A 16,854-nucleotide genomic window follows, 5' to 3' on the forward strand; every position below is an offset into this window, starting at 1 on the left:
TGTCCAGCTCTTTGAGACCCCATGGACTGTAGCACACCAGGCTTCTCTGTCCATCACCAACTCTGGGAGCTTATTCAGACTCACATCCATTGAGTCGGTGATGCCATCCAACCATCTCATCTTCTGTCATCCCTTTCTCTTCCTGCTTTCAGTCTTTCCCAGCATCAGGGTCTTTTCCAATGAGTCAGTTCTTCATATCAGGTGGCCAAAGTATTGGAGTTTCAGCTTCAGCATCAGTCCTTCCAATGAACATTCAGGACTGATTTCCCTTAGCATTAACTGGTTGGATCTCCTTCTTGGACTCTCAAGAGTCTTCTCCAACACCACAGTTCAAAAGCATCAATTCTTCCATGCTCAGCTTTCTTTACAGTCCAACTCACATCCATACATGACTACCAGAAAAACCATAGCTTTGACTAGACAGACATTGTTGGTAATGTCTCTGCTTTTTAATACGCTAAGTTGGTTATAACTTTTCTTCCAAGGAGCAAGCATCTTTTAATTTCATGGCTGCAGTCACCATCTGGAGTAATTTTGGAGCCCCCCAAAATAAAGTCTGTCACTGTTTCCACTGTTTCCCCATCTATTTGCCATGAAGTGATGGGACCAGATGTCATGATCTTAGTTTTCTGAATGTTGAGTTTTAAGCCAGCTTTTTCACTCTCGTCTTTCACTTTCATCAAGAGGCTTTTTAGGGTGGTATCGCCTTTATATCTGAGGTTATTGATATTTTTCCCGGCAATCTTGATTCTAGCTTGTGCTTCATCCAGCCCAACGTTTCTCATGATGTACTCTGTATATAAGTTAAATAAGCAGGGTGACAATAAACAGCCTTGACCCACTCCTTTCCCGATTTGAAACCAGTCTGTTGTTCCATGTACAGTTCTACCTGTTGCTTCTTGACCTGCATACAGATTTCTCAGGAGGCCGGTCAGGTGGTCTGGTATTTCCATCTCTTGAAGAATTTTCCAGTTTGTGATTCACACAAAGGCTTTGGCGTAATCAATAAAGCAGAAGTAAATGTTTTTCTGGAACTCTTCCTTTTCCGATGATCCAACGGATGTTGACAATTTGATCTCTGGTTCCTGTATAATTCGAGTTAAAAATACTTCGGTCACATTCTCCGCGGCTTCTTGCCTAAGGGGAAACTGTCCATATCCAGGAGAGGGCGCTCTAGGCGCCGGGTCAACAGACAGCGCTCTGGTTCTTTTAGAGAAGTCTGTCGCTTCCGGCAGAGGCTGCGTCGCCCGGCGCCTTCCTCTCTATCCGCCCATCTCTGTGGTAGCCGGGGTCCAGGCCCCGCCCCCAACTGGGGCCCCGCCCCCTTCGGCTGGCAGCGCGCTCTTCGGACTCGGCCCGGAGCTGACCCCGGGGCTGCCCGGCTCCCGCGTCGGTCAGATTCCTGTTCATGGCGATCCCGGGGCCCGCACCCCGGCCTGGCGGCAGGTTAGCAGGGCGGCTGGGGAAGAGGGCCGGGCCTTGGGACGTCTTACTCGGGGCTGTTTGGGGAAAAGGTACAGCTGCTTTCCAACTGCATAACATGCTGTGATTTTTAAAAAACTTTTTATTCAACATTGTGTTTTTGAGATCATGCATGCTATAGTAATCTAGTTTTCACTTCTGAGTGCTAGGTGGTGCTTCGGTCTTGAGACCGCAGTTTACTTATACATTCTCCTAGTGATGGACACTTAGATTGCTTAGATTTTTCTTTGGATTGTTCACCCCAGGGTAGGATGCTTGGTCACACTTAATCCTGCTAAATTTGTTTTCCGGAGTGACCGCACCCAGTGTCCCAACACCACTGCCTAAGGTTCCTGTTTCCCCTCAGCCATCGACCCCCACCCATCCAGGGTTTGGTATTGTTTGGGTTTTCTAATGTGTATCAACTTAATCAGTGTAAGGCGGTATTCCATTGTGTTAACTTTACGCTTTTAAGTATTTGCATTTCCCCTTTTCTTTATGTCCTTTTCCCACTTTTCTGCGGATTTCCTGTCTTCCTAACACAGGAATTTCTTCTATGCATAGATTTTATTACCTTGTTTATTTTCCAGTCTGCAAATTTTATTATCTTATTTTCCGCTCTCCAAGTCTTTGAATCTATGGCACAATGTTGAACAAAAATACTTAATTCTAAGTTAAAGTTGTGAGTTTTCCTGCTTTTTAGTTTTTGATTTGGACCTCTTATTTGAGAATGGATGTAGCGGGTTTCCTTGTCTTGTGGCTAAAATTTCTTTATTAATTTAGCTATAGGTTTTTGGTAAATAACCTTTCATAGTGAAAGTGAAAGTGAAGTCTCTCAGTCGTGTCCAACTCTTTGGGACTCCATGGCCTGTAGCCTACCAGGCTTCTCCATCCATGGGATTTTCTAGGCAAGAATACTGCAGTGGGTTACCATGAACCCGGGTCTCCCGCATTGTAGGCAGACACTTTACCGTTTGAGCCACCAGGGAAGTCCTAACCTTTCATAGCATTTGTCAGTTTAAAGAAATTCCTTTTTAATCCCCTGGTCTGTTCCCAGCCTACCGACTTCAGCATTTGTAAAACATTCTTTTTGTGTGGCCTCAGCCCCAACCCACAACAGGTGTAGATAAGTTTAGTCACTGCTCTCTAAGGCTCCGTTGTCCTCTTAGGTTTCTCTCTGCTTCTCTTCTTCAGACCCAGGTTGGATTTGCAATTTCTCCAGCGGTTCTTGCAGATACAGAAGGTTTTGTTTCCCTCTTGGTCATCACAGAATGCCTTGATGTTCCTGACCCTTTTGTGTGTGGCCCTACTGGGTGAGTGAATGAGCCCAAGCTCGTGGGGTCCTTTTCCTTCTGCGGGGTGTTGATTACACGAAGATACAAGAAGAAGTCTTCTCTGACTTTTCTCCCCCCTCCTTACTGATTCCTGACTCCTCACCCTCCCGCCAGAGCAACTGGTGATCTACCGGGTTGGCTTGATCCCCAGTCAATACTTTGGAGTCCTAGGAAGCAAAGACTTAAATGGATTTAAGACGCTGACGTTCCTGTCTGTTGTGCTCATCGTCCTCAACTCCGTGGTAAGGTCTTCTCCCCACATCTCTCTTCTCCTCCAGCCTAGTATGATGTCTGTCCAGTGCCCGGTGGGACTTAGCCATCAGGAAGCAGAAACCAAGCTGTGCGTGTGTGTTCCCTCTCTCTTCTGGGAACGTGGGGTCAGAACTCTAGGCAGGGCATTGATCTCGCCTGTTGGCCCACCTGAGACCAATGCCACAATTGTTTCAAGCTCTTGGGGCTCGGCCACAGGGTTCTGGTTTAATTCAACATTTAACAGAAAAGATCATTGTCGCTTCTGTTCCCAGAAGTCTTGCCTCAGGGAGCTCAGACCCCCTGAAAACCGGGCCCAGCATCCAGAGCCGCTGCTGTCCTCACGCACTGAGGCTGTGACTGAGCCTGGCACTTGTCACATCACCCAGCCTATGCACCTGCTGCTTCCTCACAGAACGGCCTCCTCTCCCCACCCCTCATTCACTTGCTTAATGCCTGCTGACTTTTCAGGATTCTTCTGCTATCACCTCCCTCAGAACATCCTCAACTTTTCTTTCCTGTTTCCTCCGCCCAACTCCACCCCTTTGAATTACTAATCTTTTTTTTTTTTTTTTTTTGCTGCACCATGAAGCATGTGAGATCTTAGTTCCCTGACCAGGGATCGAACCTGGGGACCCCTGCTTTGGGAACTTAGAGTCTTAGCCATTGGCCCACCAGGGAAGTCCTGTTAATCCTTTTGAGTTTACCTCTGCTCTAACACCCCTGACACCCTTTGGACTGTTTTTTCACTAGACTGTGAACTCACTGTTACCTCCCTCGTGCTTAGCATACAGAGACTCTGTAAATGATGAGAGTCAAGGTTCTGCTAGGACTCAAGCCTAATGCTGTCAGGCTTCACTACCTGTTTTCTTGGGGAAGGCACTTCTCATCACACTTTGGCACTTCTGTTGGGTCTTCTGTAAGTAAGCACCTATGTATATAGAACCCTGTTCCAGGTTTGGGGGGACAGAAAAATAAGAACATAAATGGAAGAGAAAATACTGTCCCCAATCTCCAGAAGCGCGTGGGGGCTGGTCCTTGGTGAAGGATTGAACACATGAGTGAATGAGGAAGGGAGGAATCCCATGACTTGAGGCTTTAAGAGGCCCTAGTGCTGAGTGGACAGCCTTTGGGCTGGGACTGGTTGGCAGAAGCTTTCTGCCAGCCTGAGCTGGGAGCTGACGGTTGCAGGAAGAATTATACATCTCTCCCTTCCCCGTGTCTCCCCCACTGCTCAGCTCAAGAGCTTTGACCAGTTCACCTGCAACCTGCTGTATGTGAGCTGGAGGAAGGACCTCACGGAGCACCTCCACCGCCTCTACTTCCGCGGCCGCGTGTACTACACCCTCAACGTGCTGCGTGATGACGTCGATAACCCGTAGGCGCCCCCTGTCAGTCTTGGCCATCCTCTATGGGGTTCATCCATCTGGGCTGACTCAGCCCAGGAGAGGCCCTGCTGGGACCCCCATGAGGTCATCTGCAGTTATCTGCAAATGTCGTTGCCCGGAGCCATAGGGGGCGGGTGCTCTGCACACCTGAGGACGGAAAGGTGAAAGAAGAGGCCAAGAGCAGCTCCCTTTTGTCCATTTCATATTCTGGGCCTCCAAACAAGGCACTCTCTGAAGACCGAGATAAAAGTCCTTGCTAGAAAAAAGCAAGAAAACCGACGCTCTGATTTTTACCAGTAAAAGACTGCTGCAGTCTAGGACTCAGTCTGGGATGCCAGTCCCCATTCTATCACCTCTCTTAGGTTCACTGAGTCCCAGGTTCCCTTACAGGTGAGGGAACTGAGGCCCAGAGAATGCAAGGGCTTTGCCCAAGCTCATGCCTCTCTGGGAGTTTGGAGTCATTGTGGCCTTGGTGTTGGGATGAGACGTATGGAGTCTCTCTTCACACTCATTTCCTCCGCACTCACCACCCTTCCAAGCTCTTCGTTGCCTGAGGTAACCTTTCCTCAGCTTATGCAGAGCTTTGCAGCAAAGGCTCTTGGAAGGCCCTGATGCTGCTTCTTTATTTATTTATTTATTTGACTCCGTGGGGTCTTAGTTGAGGCATGCGAGCTTAGTCACCCTGTGGTATGTGGGGTTTCAGTTCCCTGACTGCAGATGGAACCAGAGAAACTGGTGGATTCTCAACCACTGGAGCACCAGAGAAGTCCCACCGTGATGCTTCTTGACTTTCTCTTCTAGGCATCATCTCCATGGCTGAACCCATACAGAGCTTCCACAGCCACATAGCTAAAATGGGGGCGGGCTCCGGCTCATGAGGGAGAGGTTGGGAGGAGTGAGATAAGCCGGATAGCTTTCCTGATCATCCAGAAACTTGGGTCACCCACCCTCAAGTTCTTCTTTGGCTCTGCTCGGAGCCAGCTCAGGCCACTCGGGTGCTGGACCTTTCAGTTGCCATTTTTTTTCTGAGGGGTAGACTGAAGTGCCTTAAGAAGCCACTTTCCACAACCCTGTTTGAAGATCCTAAGGGTCTCATTGCGTTTAGGAGACCAGCCCTTGTCTGGGTCCCTCTTCCCATGGAGTCGTTGCAAGGCAAGGTCAGAATAAGAGGTAACCTGGAACTGCCTTAGCTCTCACCCCAGAGCCCAGCTCCCTGGGTCCAGTCACTGTGTGTCATTGGTTCCAGGGACCAGCGTATCAGCCAGGACGTGGAGCGGTTCTGTCGGCAACTCAGCAGCATGGCCAGCAAGCTGATCATCTCTCCCTTCACCCTCGTCTACTACACGTACCAGTGCTTCCGGAGGTGAAGCCTCTCCTCTTGCCGGCATGCCCCCCAGCCTCCCCTGCTTGCTGGTTCCCCAGAGTCCAGCACTCACATGCCAGAGGGGAGTCTGCTCTCCCGGGTCAGGGTCCAGAGAGGTCTTCCCTCCTTCCCACCTGCACCCCAGGAAGTCTACTCATCTTGTGTGTTCGGACCCTGGCCCTCCCTTTGGCCCTGTAGTGTGTCACTGTCCAGGTATACGGTGCCCCCACGTAGGAGCAGAGGCCCCACGGGGCTCTGAGATGGGACGGGCTGCCCAGAACTGGGGCAGGAGTCAGGGCCAAGTCCTGCGGGTATATGTCCCTCTCCACACCCTCCCTCTCTCCGCCTTTCAGCACCAGCTGGCTAGGGCCTGTGAGCATCTTCGGGTATTTCATCCTGGGAACCGTGGTGAACAGAGTGTTGATGAGTCCCATTGTGGCAAAGCTGGTGCAGCAGGAGAAGCTGGAGGGGGATTTCAGGTATGTCTCCCTTGCTCGGGGGTTTCTGGGCTGAGCATAAGGCATAAGGAATGGGATCTGGAAAAAGGCTGCCTGAGTTTAAATCCCAGTTATGCCAGTCACTAGCCGTGCTCTTGGGGGAGGTCTTTAACCTCTAAACTTCCATCTTCTCATCTCTAAAATGGAGATGGTACTGTCCCCGATGGAGAGAATTATAAGGGGAATTAATGAGATGATACATGAGCAGCAGTGAGAACGATGACTGGTTGGCCCTCGTCACCGTCATCCCTTGGCCTTCTCACACGCTTCTGTTCCAGACGCCCTCATTCAAGTCAGCCCGTGGATCTGTGCCCTGCTCTGTGCTTCCTGGCCGCCTCCTTCAGACCCGGCCCTGGGAGAAGGAGGGGCGGTGGCAGTCATGCACCTGTCCTCTCTGGAGCAAGGCGAGGGGCTGCCCTGTCCACTGGGCTCCTGCCACCCCACCCAGGCCTGGGATTTCCCACCCTGTGACAATTCAGGGAAGGGTTGGGCTGAAGCAGCCAGTGTTGAAGGGGACCCGTGTTCCTCTTTGCCTGGAGGTCCTGTTGATCCAGGACTCTGAAAGGAGAGAGCCCAGTCCTGCCCACCGTCAGCACACATTTACCTCTGGTCTGCCCAGGTTCAAGCACATGCAGATCCGGGTGAATGCTGAGCCTGCTGCTTTTTTCAGGTGAGTCCTGGAGATAGTTGCCCATCTGCCTCATCAGAACTGATCGGGGAGATAGATGGCAGAGAAGGCAAGGTGAATCATACCACCCTCCCACCATCGCCAAGGCCAGGGGCCAGGCATCCTCACACTTGGCCGTGACCCTCTCCCCGTGTCTCACGTCTGTCCTCGTCTGCCTCATCCTTCTGTCCGTGGCTTTGCTTCTGGAACAAGTCCTTCCTCCTCGTGGTGTAGCATGGGGCAGAATTTGTTTTAGAGTGAAATGAGTGCCTGCTTCATCCTCTTGCTGATGACTATAAGGCATTGCCTCTGCTTTTCTGTCTGTAAAAAAGTGGCTTTCCACCAGTGCCCGAAGCCCATTGACGTCCACAGCTCATCTTGCATCTCTGTAGCATGGGAGGGAGTGGAGCCTCTCAGATTAGAAGACTCTCTCCCCACAGACTCTGTCCCAACAGCTGTGTTGTGAAATCCCATTCCTTCCCCTGTGGCCACGGCAGGTCCCTGAACTCTGCCTCCTGTAAGGACTCTGGACTTTTGTTTGGATTGATAGTAAGGGCCCAGAGGTTTGTGTTTAAGGAATGGAAGTTTGTCCTTGGATCACATGGATCTAATAGCCCCAGGACTTTGCTCTTATGTCCATCTCTGCTGCAGTTTGTAGCTGCCACCACTTCGGGGGCACCAAGAGTTTCAGGAATCTATGAGAGAGGTTGAGGGGCTTCCCAGGTGATGCTAGTGGTAAAGAGCCCACCTTTCAGTGCAAGAGATGCAAGAGATGTGGGTTCGATCCCTGGGTCGGGAGGATCCCCTGGAGGAGGGCATGGCAACCCACTCCAGTATTCTTGCCTGTAGAATTCCGTGGGCAGGGGAGCCTGGCAGGCTACAGTCCATAGGGTCGCAAAGAGTCGGACACAACTGAAGCAACTTAGCATGCATTCAGCATGCCTAAAAGAGGTTTGTTGTGGGGAGCAGATATAGCTGTAGTTAGTTCAGTCTCTCAGTCATGTCCGACTCCCTGCAACCCCATGAATCGCAGCACACCAGGCCTCCCTGTCCATCACCAACTCCCAGAGTTCACTCAAACTCATGTCCATCGAGTCGATGCTGCCATCCAGCTGTCTCATCCTCTCTCGTCCCCTTCTCCTCCTGCCCCCAATCTCTCCCAGCATCAGAGTCTTTTCCAATGAGTCAACTCTTCGCATGAGGTGGCCAAAGTACTGGAGTTTCAGCTTTAGCATCATTCCTTCCAAAGAACACCCAGGACTGATCTCCTTTAGAATGGACTGGTTGGATTTCCTTGCAGCCTAAGGGACTCTCGAGAGTCTTTTCCAACACCACAGTTCAAAAGCATCAATTCTTCGGCGCTCAGCTTTCTTCACAGTCCAACTCACATCCACATATGACTACTGGAAAAACCATAGCCTTGACTAGACGGACCTTTGTTGGCAAAGGTATAGCTGGGCCTGTGCTAAATTGTTTCTGGATTCTGCAACCTCTGCTCATGAAGCTTTGGGCCCTAGGGCAAGCAGGTTGGTTCTTAGGGCTCTGAGTTTGTCGTCCTGCAGCCTCTCTGTGCTTGATGCTAAATCTGAAACTCCTTCTCTGTCCTCCCCTAACCTTTCTGCTTGGAGAATTTCTGCCCATCCTTGAAGCGTGAAGTCACCGTCTCCTGGGCGCCTTCCCAGACTCCCTTGGTGATCAGGCCTGTTTACTTCCATAGTCCTGCAGACACACGGCTTACGTAACACTTTCCATATGTTCCAGGTGAAGAAGGCATGTATTTGCCTGCCGGGCTGTTTTATCCACCTCTGTCTGGCTGACTAGCACCAAGCCTGCCACCTAGTGTCTGCTCAGTGTATATTTGTTTAATAACAGTTTTTTATCAGGAGCCACTCATATGTCTGGCACCTTAAATTCAGAAATTTTCACATTAGTCTATTACATAGGTATTATAAGCTCCATCTCTTAGATGAGTAAACTGAGACTCAGAGGCTTAATAACCTGTCAGTGTTACCCAGCTAGTCACTGGCCAGAGCCAGAATTTGAACCAGGTCTGCCCACGCTATAGAGTTCCTGTTCTTGGCACAGGCAATACCAGGTTGAATGAATGCAGCAATGGCTGACTGCTAGTGGCCAAAAGGGTCTGCAGGAAAGATCACTTGGGTGGGCCTGGTCCCGAAAGGGGAGTGTGAGGAGTCTGGCAGAGGCTCTCTAGACCCGGTGGACATCCTGGCCTTTCTCATCAGGGCTGGTCACGTGGAGCACATGAGGACAGACCGCAGGCTGCAGCGACTCCTTCAGACCCAGCGGGACCTGATGTCCAAGGAGCTCTGGCTGTGCAGTAGGTGCAGGGAGTCCGGAGGCAGGAACCACGGGGTGGGGATAGTCTATGGCCCCCCCCGCACACAAGCCGCTCCTCCCTCTCTGCACTGATCAGTTTGCCTTTGCTGTGAGTGTCCTCAGGAAAGTGAGAATCCGGGAAATCACTTGAGATGCCACTTGGCCTCCTGTTCCCCTTGGAGCACACACGCTCAATGCCCGGGCCTCTCACCCTGGGTTTCTCTTGTGTCTTCTGCAGTCGGCATCAACATGTTTGACTATCTGGGCAGCATCCTGAGCTACATCGTGATCGCAATCCCCATTTTCAGTGGCGTCTACGGAGACCTGAGCCCCGCAGAGCTCAGCAGCCTAGTCAGCAAGGTGAGCCTCCCTCCTGGGAACGCCCCCCCCAATCCCCGGTCACACTTGCTCCCCTGCCCTTCGGCCTTGGAGTCAAGGCCTGGGCTTTTTGCCCTCTCTCCTACCCAGAACGCCTTTGTGTGCTTGTATCTCATCAACTGCTTCAGCCAGCTCATCGAACTCTCCACCACGCTCTCCGACGTGGCGGGCTACACACACAGGTGAGGCTGCCTCTGGCCCCGCCGGGTCCTGAGCAAGGTGTGTGCCGTTGGGAGAAGTAGCCAAGGGGAAAATAAAAGAGCAGAAAAAACCTCACCAAACACTCGTGGGCATGAGAGGAAGAAAGGAGGAAGGCCTTTACCAGGACCCCTAGACCCTCCTCAGGCTTTCCCTTCTTGCCCAGGATCGGGGAGCTTCAGGAGACCCTGCTGGACATGAACCCAAAGTCACAGGATGGGGAGTTTCTGGATGAGAGCCAGTGGGACTTGGCCAGGTAAGCCCTGGGCCAGCAGCACGGTGATGGACCATGTGGGCCACGGAACCGCCCCGGAGCCTGGCCCTTTCCCAGCTGGGCAGGAGAGTCCGGCGGAGCAAATGAAAGAAACCCGTGTTGTGTGCAGGCACATTGTAAATGTTCACCATCTGTGCTGCTGTTGCAGCATCTGTGTTCATTTACACCATCTTCCCACCCGATGGAAGCAAAGTGCACAAGCCGCCTGGGCCTGAGCTAATGAAACTCCAAATAGAATCCCTCCTCTTCCTTTCCTTCCCCTTCCTCCTACGGAGCCCTGCTGCACCCACCCCTTTCCTTGGGGCCTGTCTGTTCTTTGTCTCTGCACAGGCCCAGAGGTGTCTTCATTCATGTATCCTTGAAGGCTCTGGGATGTTTCTGACCTTTCTGGGCATCGAGGATTTGTCTCGCATCCTCACTTTTCTTGAGCAGATTACCTAACCGCTCTCAGTATCTTCATATCCATAAGGAACATGTTCATGGAACCTTTGTTTTAGGGTTGCTGTGGGGATTGGGTCCCCTAGTTCATAGGAGGTGGTTTGGATGGAGGCCGCAGAGTAAGCTTTGAAAAATGGAAACAAGCTGAATTTCAAGAACTATGCTCAACTCTCTTCTTAGGAGCTAACACCTGAACTGTTGCCTCTGTTAAGGATGAAAACTTTATGCATCTCTGAACCCAGGGACCAGGGTGGGCTACTGGGGCAGGGACTGTAGGAAACTGGAGTTGCTGTTCTGTGGGGAAGATGGGCGTCAACGGAGAGCCAGAAACTCCAGAACGGGTTAGTATTTCCATTCCCCTTCTGACCTTCAATCGCACTGTGATGTTGTGAAAACCTCTTGACATTAGAACTGGACAGATGCAGCTCTGTGCCCCTGAGGCAGTTACTTAGCCACCAGACTCAGTTTCCTTATCTGCCAAGAGGGGATAACTGCTATGGTGCCTGGCTGGTAAGACTGATTAAGATCAGTCAAGGGCAGGACTAGGCCCAGCCTGCCACGGAGCATGTGCCCAGACCACCTCTCTCAGTTTGCCAGGGCTACCATAGGACACCGATAGCTACCCACTGGGTAGCTTAAAGAGTAGAAGTTTATTTCCTCATAGTTCTGGAGGCTGGAAGTCCAAGGTCAAGGTGGCGGCAGCACTGGTTTCTCCCCAGGCCTTGCTCCTTCACTTGCAGGCGGCTGCTTTCTCATGGCGTCCTTCCATGGTGTTTTCTCTGCTGTTCACCCCCTGGTGTGTCTCTCCCTCTTAAAAGGACAGCAGTCCTGCGGGATTAGGGCCCTACCCTCGCAGCCTCATTTGAATGTACTCACCTCTTAGAGCTCAGTTGGTAAAGAATCCGCCTGCAATGCAGGAGACCCTGGTTCAGTTCTTGGGTCAGGAAGATCCACTGGAGGAGGGATAGGCTGCCCACTCCAGTATTCTTGGGCTTCCCTTGTGGCTCAGCTGGTAAAGAATCCGCCTGCAATGCGGAAAACTGAGGTCCGATCCCTGGGTTGGGAAGATCCCCTGGAGAAGGGAAAGGCTACCCACTCCAGTATTCTGGCCTGGAGAATTCCATGGACTGTGTAGTCCATGGGGGTCACAGAGTCGGACACAACTGAGCGACTTTCGCTTTCACCCCTTTCAAGACCCTGTATCCAAATGCAGTCACCTTCTGAGGTACAAGGGTTGGAACTTCAGCATGTGATTTCTGAGGTCACAATGGAGCCCATGGCAGCCCCTGCCCCAGTCCAGAGGTGATTCGCCCCCGAGGAGAAGGGGCTCCCCTACTCCCAGCAGCACTGACAGTACTTATCTTCCCCTCATCGCCTCCCTTCTCGGACCCCAGGGGCCTGGGAGCGCCAGCAACAGAGCCAGCAGATGCAGCTTTCCTCGTCGAGCGGGTCTGCATCTACGCCCCCTCCTCTCACAGACCCTTAATCAAGGACCTGAGTCTGAAGATCTCTGAGGGGCAGAGCCTGCTCATCACAGGCGACACGGGCGCCGGCAAGACCTCCTTGCTCCGGGTTCTGGGCGGCCTCTGGGCCAGCGCACGGGGTGAGGACCAGCCTGCCCCGTCTCTGAGCCAGCCTCGGCCTGGGGGGTTGGGGTGCATGTGTGTGCGTGTGGGTATGTGTGTGCATCTGTCTGTGAGGATCAAGCCTCTTGGAGGAGAGTGAGGAGCAGTTTACCTTTTGGAAGATGCCCAAACAAAGGTTTCTGTGGGCCCTGCAGGCTCAGTGCAGATGCTGGCGGACTTTGGACCCCAAGGGGTGCTGTTCCTGCCCCAAAAGCCTTTCTTCACTGATGGGACCCTTCGGGAGCAGGTCAGCCCGGGGCCCACTCCTCCCACCCCGCCCCCCCAACATGGCCCTGGTAGGGTGACAGGTCTCAGCACTAGAGAGCTGGTACAGCAGGCAGGACATAAATGAACCATGCCCAACATGTGAGGGCAAGGACCCCTAGGTCCAAGCCCACCTGGTAGCATCAACCACAGTTGCTGGCCCAGTGGGGCCGGTCCTGCTGTCCCTGGCCAGGGATTGGAGGTCTGAGCCTGGGGCGAGGCAGGGGGTTGGGGTGGGCATATAAATCAGCAGTGGGAGCTGTTGGCCAGGTATGGGGAACAAGCAGCGTTCACTCTGTAGCAACTTTTAAAACAATGATAACACTACATCAGGTTGCTTTTTCTGGTCCCCACACTCCAGCAGGTCTAAATGGTAGCTGACAGACTGCTCCTGTTTCATATTCACATCTGAGGGTCAGGGCAGCTTCCGGGGGCAGGCTAACCTGTGGGGGCCATAAGCCAAATATCACATGTATTTGTTGAGCCCCTTGGATTCTGGGGCCCTCCCTGCTGTCTGTAAGCCCAGCTCCTCAGCTAGAACGCTTCTTCCTCTCCTCGGGTGAAGAGGAGCCTGGTCTCTGGTGGTTCCTGTTTCCAAGCAAGGGTGGGCTGTGTGCCGTCCCACCTCTCCTTGGCCCTTACCCCAGGCCCCTGTGGTTTTATCAGGTGATATATCCCCTGAAGGAGATCTACCCAGACTCAGGTGAGCTGGGCCCCCTTGGGACATGTCCCCCATCCCACTGTTCCTTCTCTGCCTGTTGGGGGAGGCCCCCCACCAGGCTGCTGGTTTCTGGTTGGGTCTCCTCTATCACCTCCTCTGACTGGTTACTGTTTTAGGGTCTGTACCCTGACCTCATCTTGTTCTGTCTCCCCCCTGCAGAGGAGAGACACCCATGGGAGGGAAGGGATGGATCACATCCTTCCTTGGCCCTTCCCTAGTGTATTAAGTGCTGTAACCTGTCGTTCAGACTCCTGGCCCCATTCTGGTGCCCCACCTCTGCTCGCCCCCTGTCGTGATGCACTCCATCCATTCTGGCGACCCAGAGGCACTGACTTCTGTGTCTTGCAGGTTCTACTGATGATGAGAGGATCATGAGGTTCTTGGAGCTGGCAGGCCTGGTAAGTGAGGGCATGGACCCTGAGGTCCAAGCCCACCTGGTAGCACCGACCACACAGGTGCCAGCCCAGTGAGGCCAGCCCTGCTGTCCTGGCCAGGGTCTGGAGGTCTGAGCCTGGGGCAAGGGAGGGGAGTAGGGGTGGGCATATAAATCAGCAGTGGGAGCTGTTGGCCAGGTATGGGGAACAAGCAGCGTTCACTCTGTAGCAACTTTTAAAACAATGATAACACCATGTCAGGTTGCTTTTTCTGGTCCCCACGCTCCAGCAAGTCTAAACAGTAGCTGATGGACTGCTCCTCTCTGCTTGGGGCAGACTGCTCACCCAGCCCTCACTTGCTACGCTGCTGGGGGTAGATGTATGTGGTGGGACTGAGGCGGTCCTCAGGATGGGAGGAGGCAGGGATGGGCCCTTCCATTTGACCCATCGTTTTCTCTGGTGTGTTACAGTCCAGCTTGGTTGCAAGGACAAAGGGTCTGGACCAGCAGGTCGATTGGAACTGGTAAGGAGGAGGTTGGGGTGCTCCAGAGACAGCTCCCCCAAAGACAGTGACTCCCAGGGGTCCTGGCAAGGGATGAACTGACTCCTGACTCCAAATCCCAGGGCGTTGCTGGCCCAGTAGGGGCCTGGTTCATGTCTTTGCATACAGAGTTTTGGCCTTGTCTCTTGTGGGCAGTGTGGCTCTGGTGGGAAAGTTGTGGGGGTGGTGCTGGGACAGTCTGTCTACAGTGAGAGCCTCTTCCTGCCCAGACCATTCTGTGCAGAAGCCAAACTATATGTTCCTTCCTCCAGCTGGCCTCTCCACTTCCCTTTCTGCAGGTACGATGTCCTGTCCCCGGGAGAGATGCAGAGGCTCTCCTTTGCCCGGCTCTTCTACCTGCAGCCGAAGTACGCAGGTGAGGTTCGCCCTGTAGGCGTGTGTGCCATCCAGGTACCGTGTGCGCTCACGGGTGTAGCAGCGTGTTGTTCAAGTGCACCTGGAGAGTCATGGGTATGGGTAGGAGAGCACACCTGTGCCTGGCCAGGTGTCTCTGTCCCTGCCGAGAGGGACAACAGAACTCTGCCCATGAGGCGGCAGTGCTTGCAATCCTCAGGTATATATATATATAAAACCGCTCAGTCGTGTCTGACTCTTTGTGACCCTTTGGACTGTAGCCCACCAGGCTCCTCTGTCCATGGGATTCTCCAGGCAAGAGTACTGGAGTGAGTTTCCATTTCCTCCTCCCAGGGGATCTTCCCATTCAGAGATCAAACCTGAGTCTCCTGCATCACAGGCAGATTCTTCACCACTGAGCCATCTGGGAAGCCCCCGTATATTAAACTACCGAGTCTTAGGCTTTCAGCCAGTGTGGCAGCTGGAGGCAACCTTGAGAGGGCTTCTGATTTTGATCCTCAGATTCTGCCATCTCCCCAGCTATACCTGGCAGAGGGATGGCAGGTATGAACTTCTCTAGGAACTGACATCCTCGAGGGAACTAGGATTCCTCGGATTGAGAGGTCCAAGGCAGTGGCTGGTATTCGTCTATAGGAAGCTGAAGGATTTTGTCCCGCTGCTGCCAGTGGCTTCCCACATGAAGCCTCACCCTCTGTTCCCTTGGCCCATGGTCTCCCCAAGGCAGGGCTCCTGGAAGGCAGAGCAGTTTTCAGCCTCTGATCAGGCCCCAGCCAGAGGCTGGAGGAGCCGCAGAGGTGGGTAGACCGCAGGCCCCCACATCCTCCTGCTGGGTTCTGTCCCCAGTGCTTGATGAAGCCACCAGTGCCCTGACTGAGGAGGTGGAGAGCGAGCTGTACCGCATCGGCCAGCAGCTGGGCATGACGTTCATCAGCGTGGGCCACCGACGCAGCCTCGAGAAGGTACCCGTGCCCGCAGGATGGCCTGAGGACCAGGAAGAACCCCAAGGCTGGGCCTGACAGGGGGACCGTGGAATGGGGAGTGGGGATGGCAGAGTGGGCAGGGGGTCGATTACAGCCAGGGCAGCCTGATCGCCGTGCGGTGGTGATGGTCTCTTGTAGTTTCACTCCTTGGTTCTGAGACTCTGTGGAGACGGAAGGTGGGAGCTGACTAGGATCAAAGTGGAATGAAGCCAAGGCTGGGCACCAGAAGGAGAGCCAAGCTCAGGAGTTTGGGTTCCCAGGAGAGACCAGGAGGGCTGGCGGGCGAGGAAGGAGCCCCAGGTTTGCCTCGCAGTGTGGGGAACACTGGCGGCAGTGGGCTCAGCCCACGTGTGAACCTCCACACCCCTCATCCTGCCGGCGTGCCTCCTGCTACCTCAGCCACCGCTTTGTACACTTGAAATGCTGATCACTTACGTATAACCTCAGATCATGTTTTCTAAAGAAAACATGGAAGTGTGGGATCTATAAGAGATGAAGTGTCGGGGCTTCCCCTGGTGGCTCAGTGGTAAGGAGTCCGCCTGCTAGTGCAGGAGACATGGGTACAATCCCTGATCTGGGAAGATCCCACATGCCGTGGAACAACTGGGTCTGTGCACCACAGCCATTGAACCTGTGCTCTAGAGCCCGTGCTCCACAGCAGGAGAAGCCAGTGCAATGAGAAGCCCGTGCACGACAGCTAGAGAGTAGCCCCTGATCACAACCAGAGAAAACCCGCATACAACAGTAAAGGCCCAGCACAGCCAAAAATAAAAAATGAATAAATAAAAATTGAAAAACAGAGATGAAGGGTCGAAATGGGAGAGTGTATTGGACTCTGGAGTCAAGAGAGCCAGAAGTCTTTTAGATCACTTCAGTTTTGCCATAGGAGACTTTCCAGCTATATAAATTTTATAACTTTTTAAAAGAAAAGGTAAACCTTTTTTTCAACTTGCAACTTTCCCATTTTCTCTTTCTTCATCATAAGATGATCTTTTTTTTCTTTTTTGTGGCCACACAGTACAGCGTGTGGGATGCAGGATCCATGTGGGATGCAGGATCTTTGTTCCCCATCCAGGGATCAAACCCATGTCCCCTGCAGTAGACGTGCCGGGTCTTAACCACTGGACCACCGAGAGGTCCCTAAGATGATCTTTTTAGTTGACTCTCCAGACTTGTCTTTGAGACCCTGGAGGGCCAGAGCAGGACTCTCCACTGTGCTGAGCCTTCTGCCCCTAGTCATTCACTGGCATCTCCCCAGTTGCCAGTTGTCCCTTAGCCACTAACCTCAAGGGCCCTTCTGCTGTTCTAATCTCAACCCAGATGAAAATAAATTTCTAATATTTTTAAGTTAATTCATTTCCTGAAATGCATTTTTAAAGGAAAGTTTACA

General features: G+C 52.7%; 1 protein-coding gene across 2 annotated transcripts; it reads left to right on the forward strand.

The window, feature by feature from the left end:
* On the forward strand, positions 1,316-16,816 carry ABCD4 (ATP binding cassette subfamily D member 4). Of its 2 annotated transcripts, none has more exons than XM_005686074.3 (19): positions 1,316-1,446; positions 2,656-2,774; positions 2,910-3,037; positions 4,283-4,422; positions 5,679-5,795; positions 6,149-6,274; positions 6,912-6,962; positions 9,203-9,297; positions 9,535-9,656; positions 9,765-9,856; positions 10,039-10,128; positions 11,979-12,187; positions 12,365-12,456; positions 13,140-13,176; positions 13,543-13,592; positions 14,039-14,091; positions 14,409-14,485; positions 15,328-15,443; positions 15,603-16,816. In XM_005686074.3, exons 1-19 carry the CDS (start codon positions 1,409-1,411, stop codon positions 15,669-15,671), a joined length of 1,821 nt encoding a protein of 606 aa, XP_005686131.1. In that variant the 5' UTR covers positions 1,316-1,408; the 3' UTR covers positions 15,672-16,816. The 2 variants fall into 2 exon arrangements, with proteins under 2 accessions (XP_005686131.1, XP_017909465.1); XM_018053976.1 differs by having other exon boundaries at positions 12,063-12,187.

Source organism: Capra hircus, chromosome 10 (assembly GCF_001704415.2).
Source record: "Capra hircus breed San Clemente chromosome 10, ASM170441v1, whole genome shotgun sequence".
Taxonomy (NCBI): Eukaryota; Metazoa; Chordata; class Mammalia; order Artiodactyla; family Bovidae; genus Capra; species Capra hircus.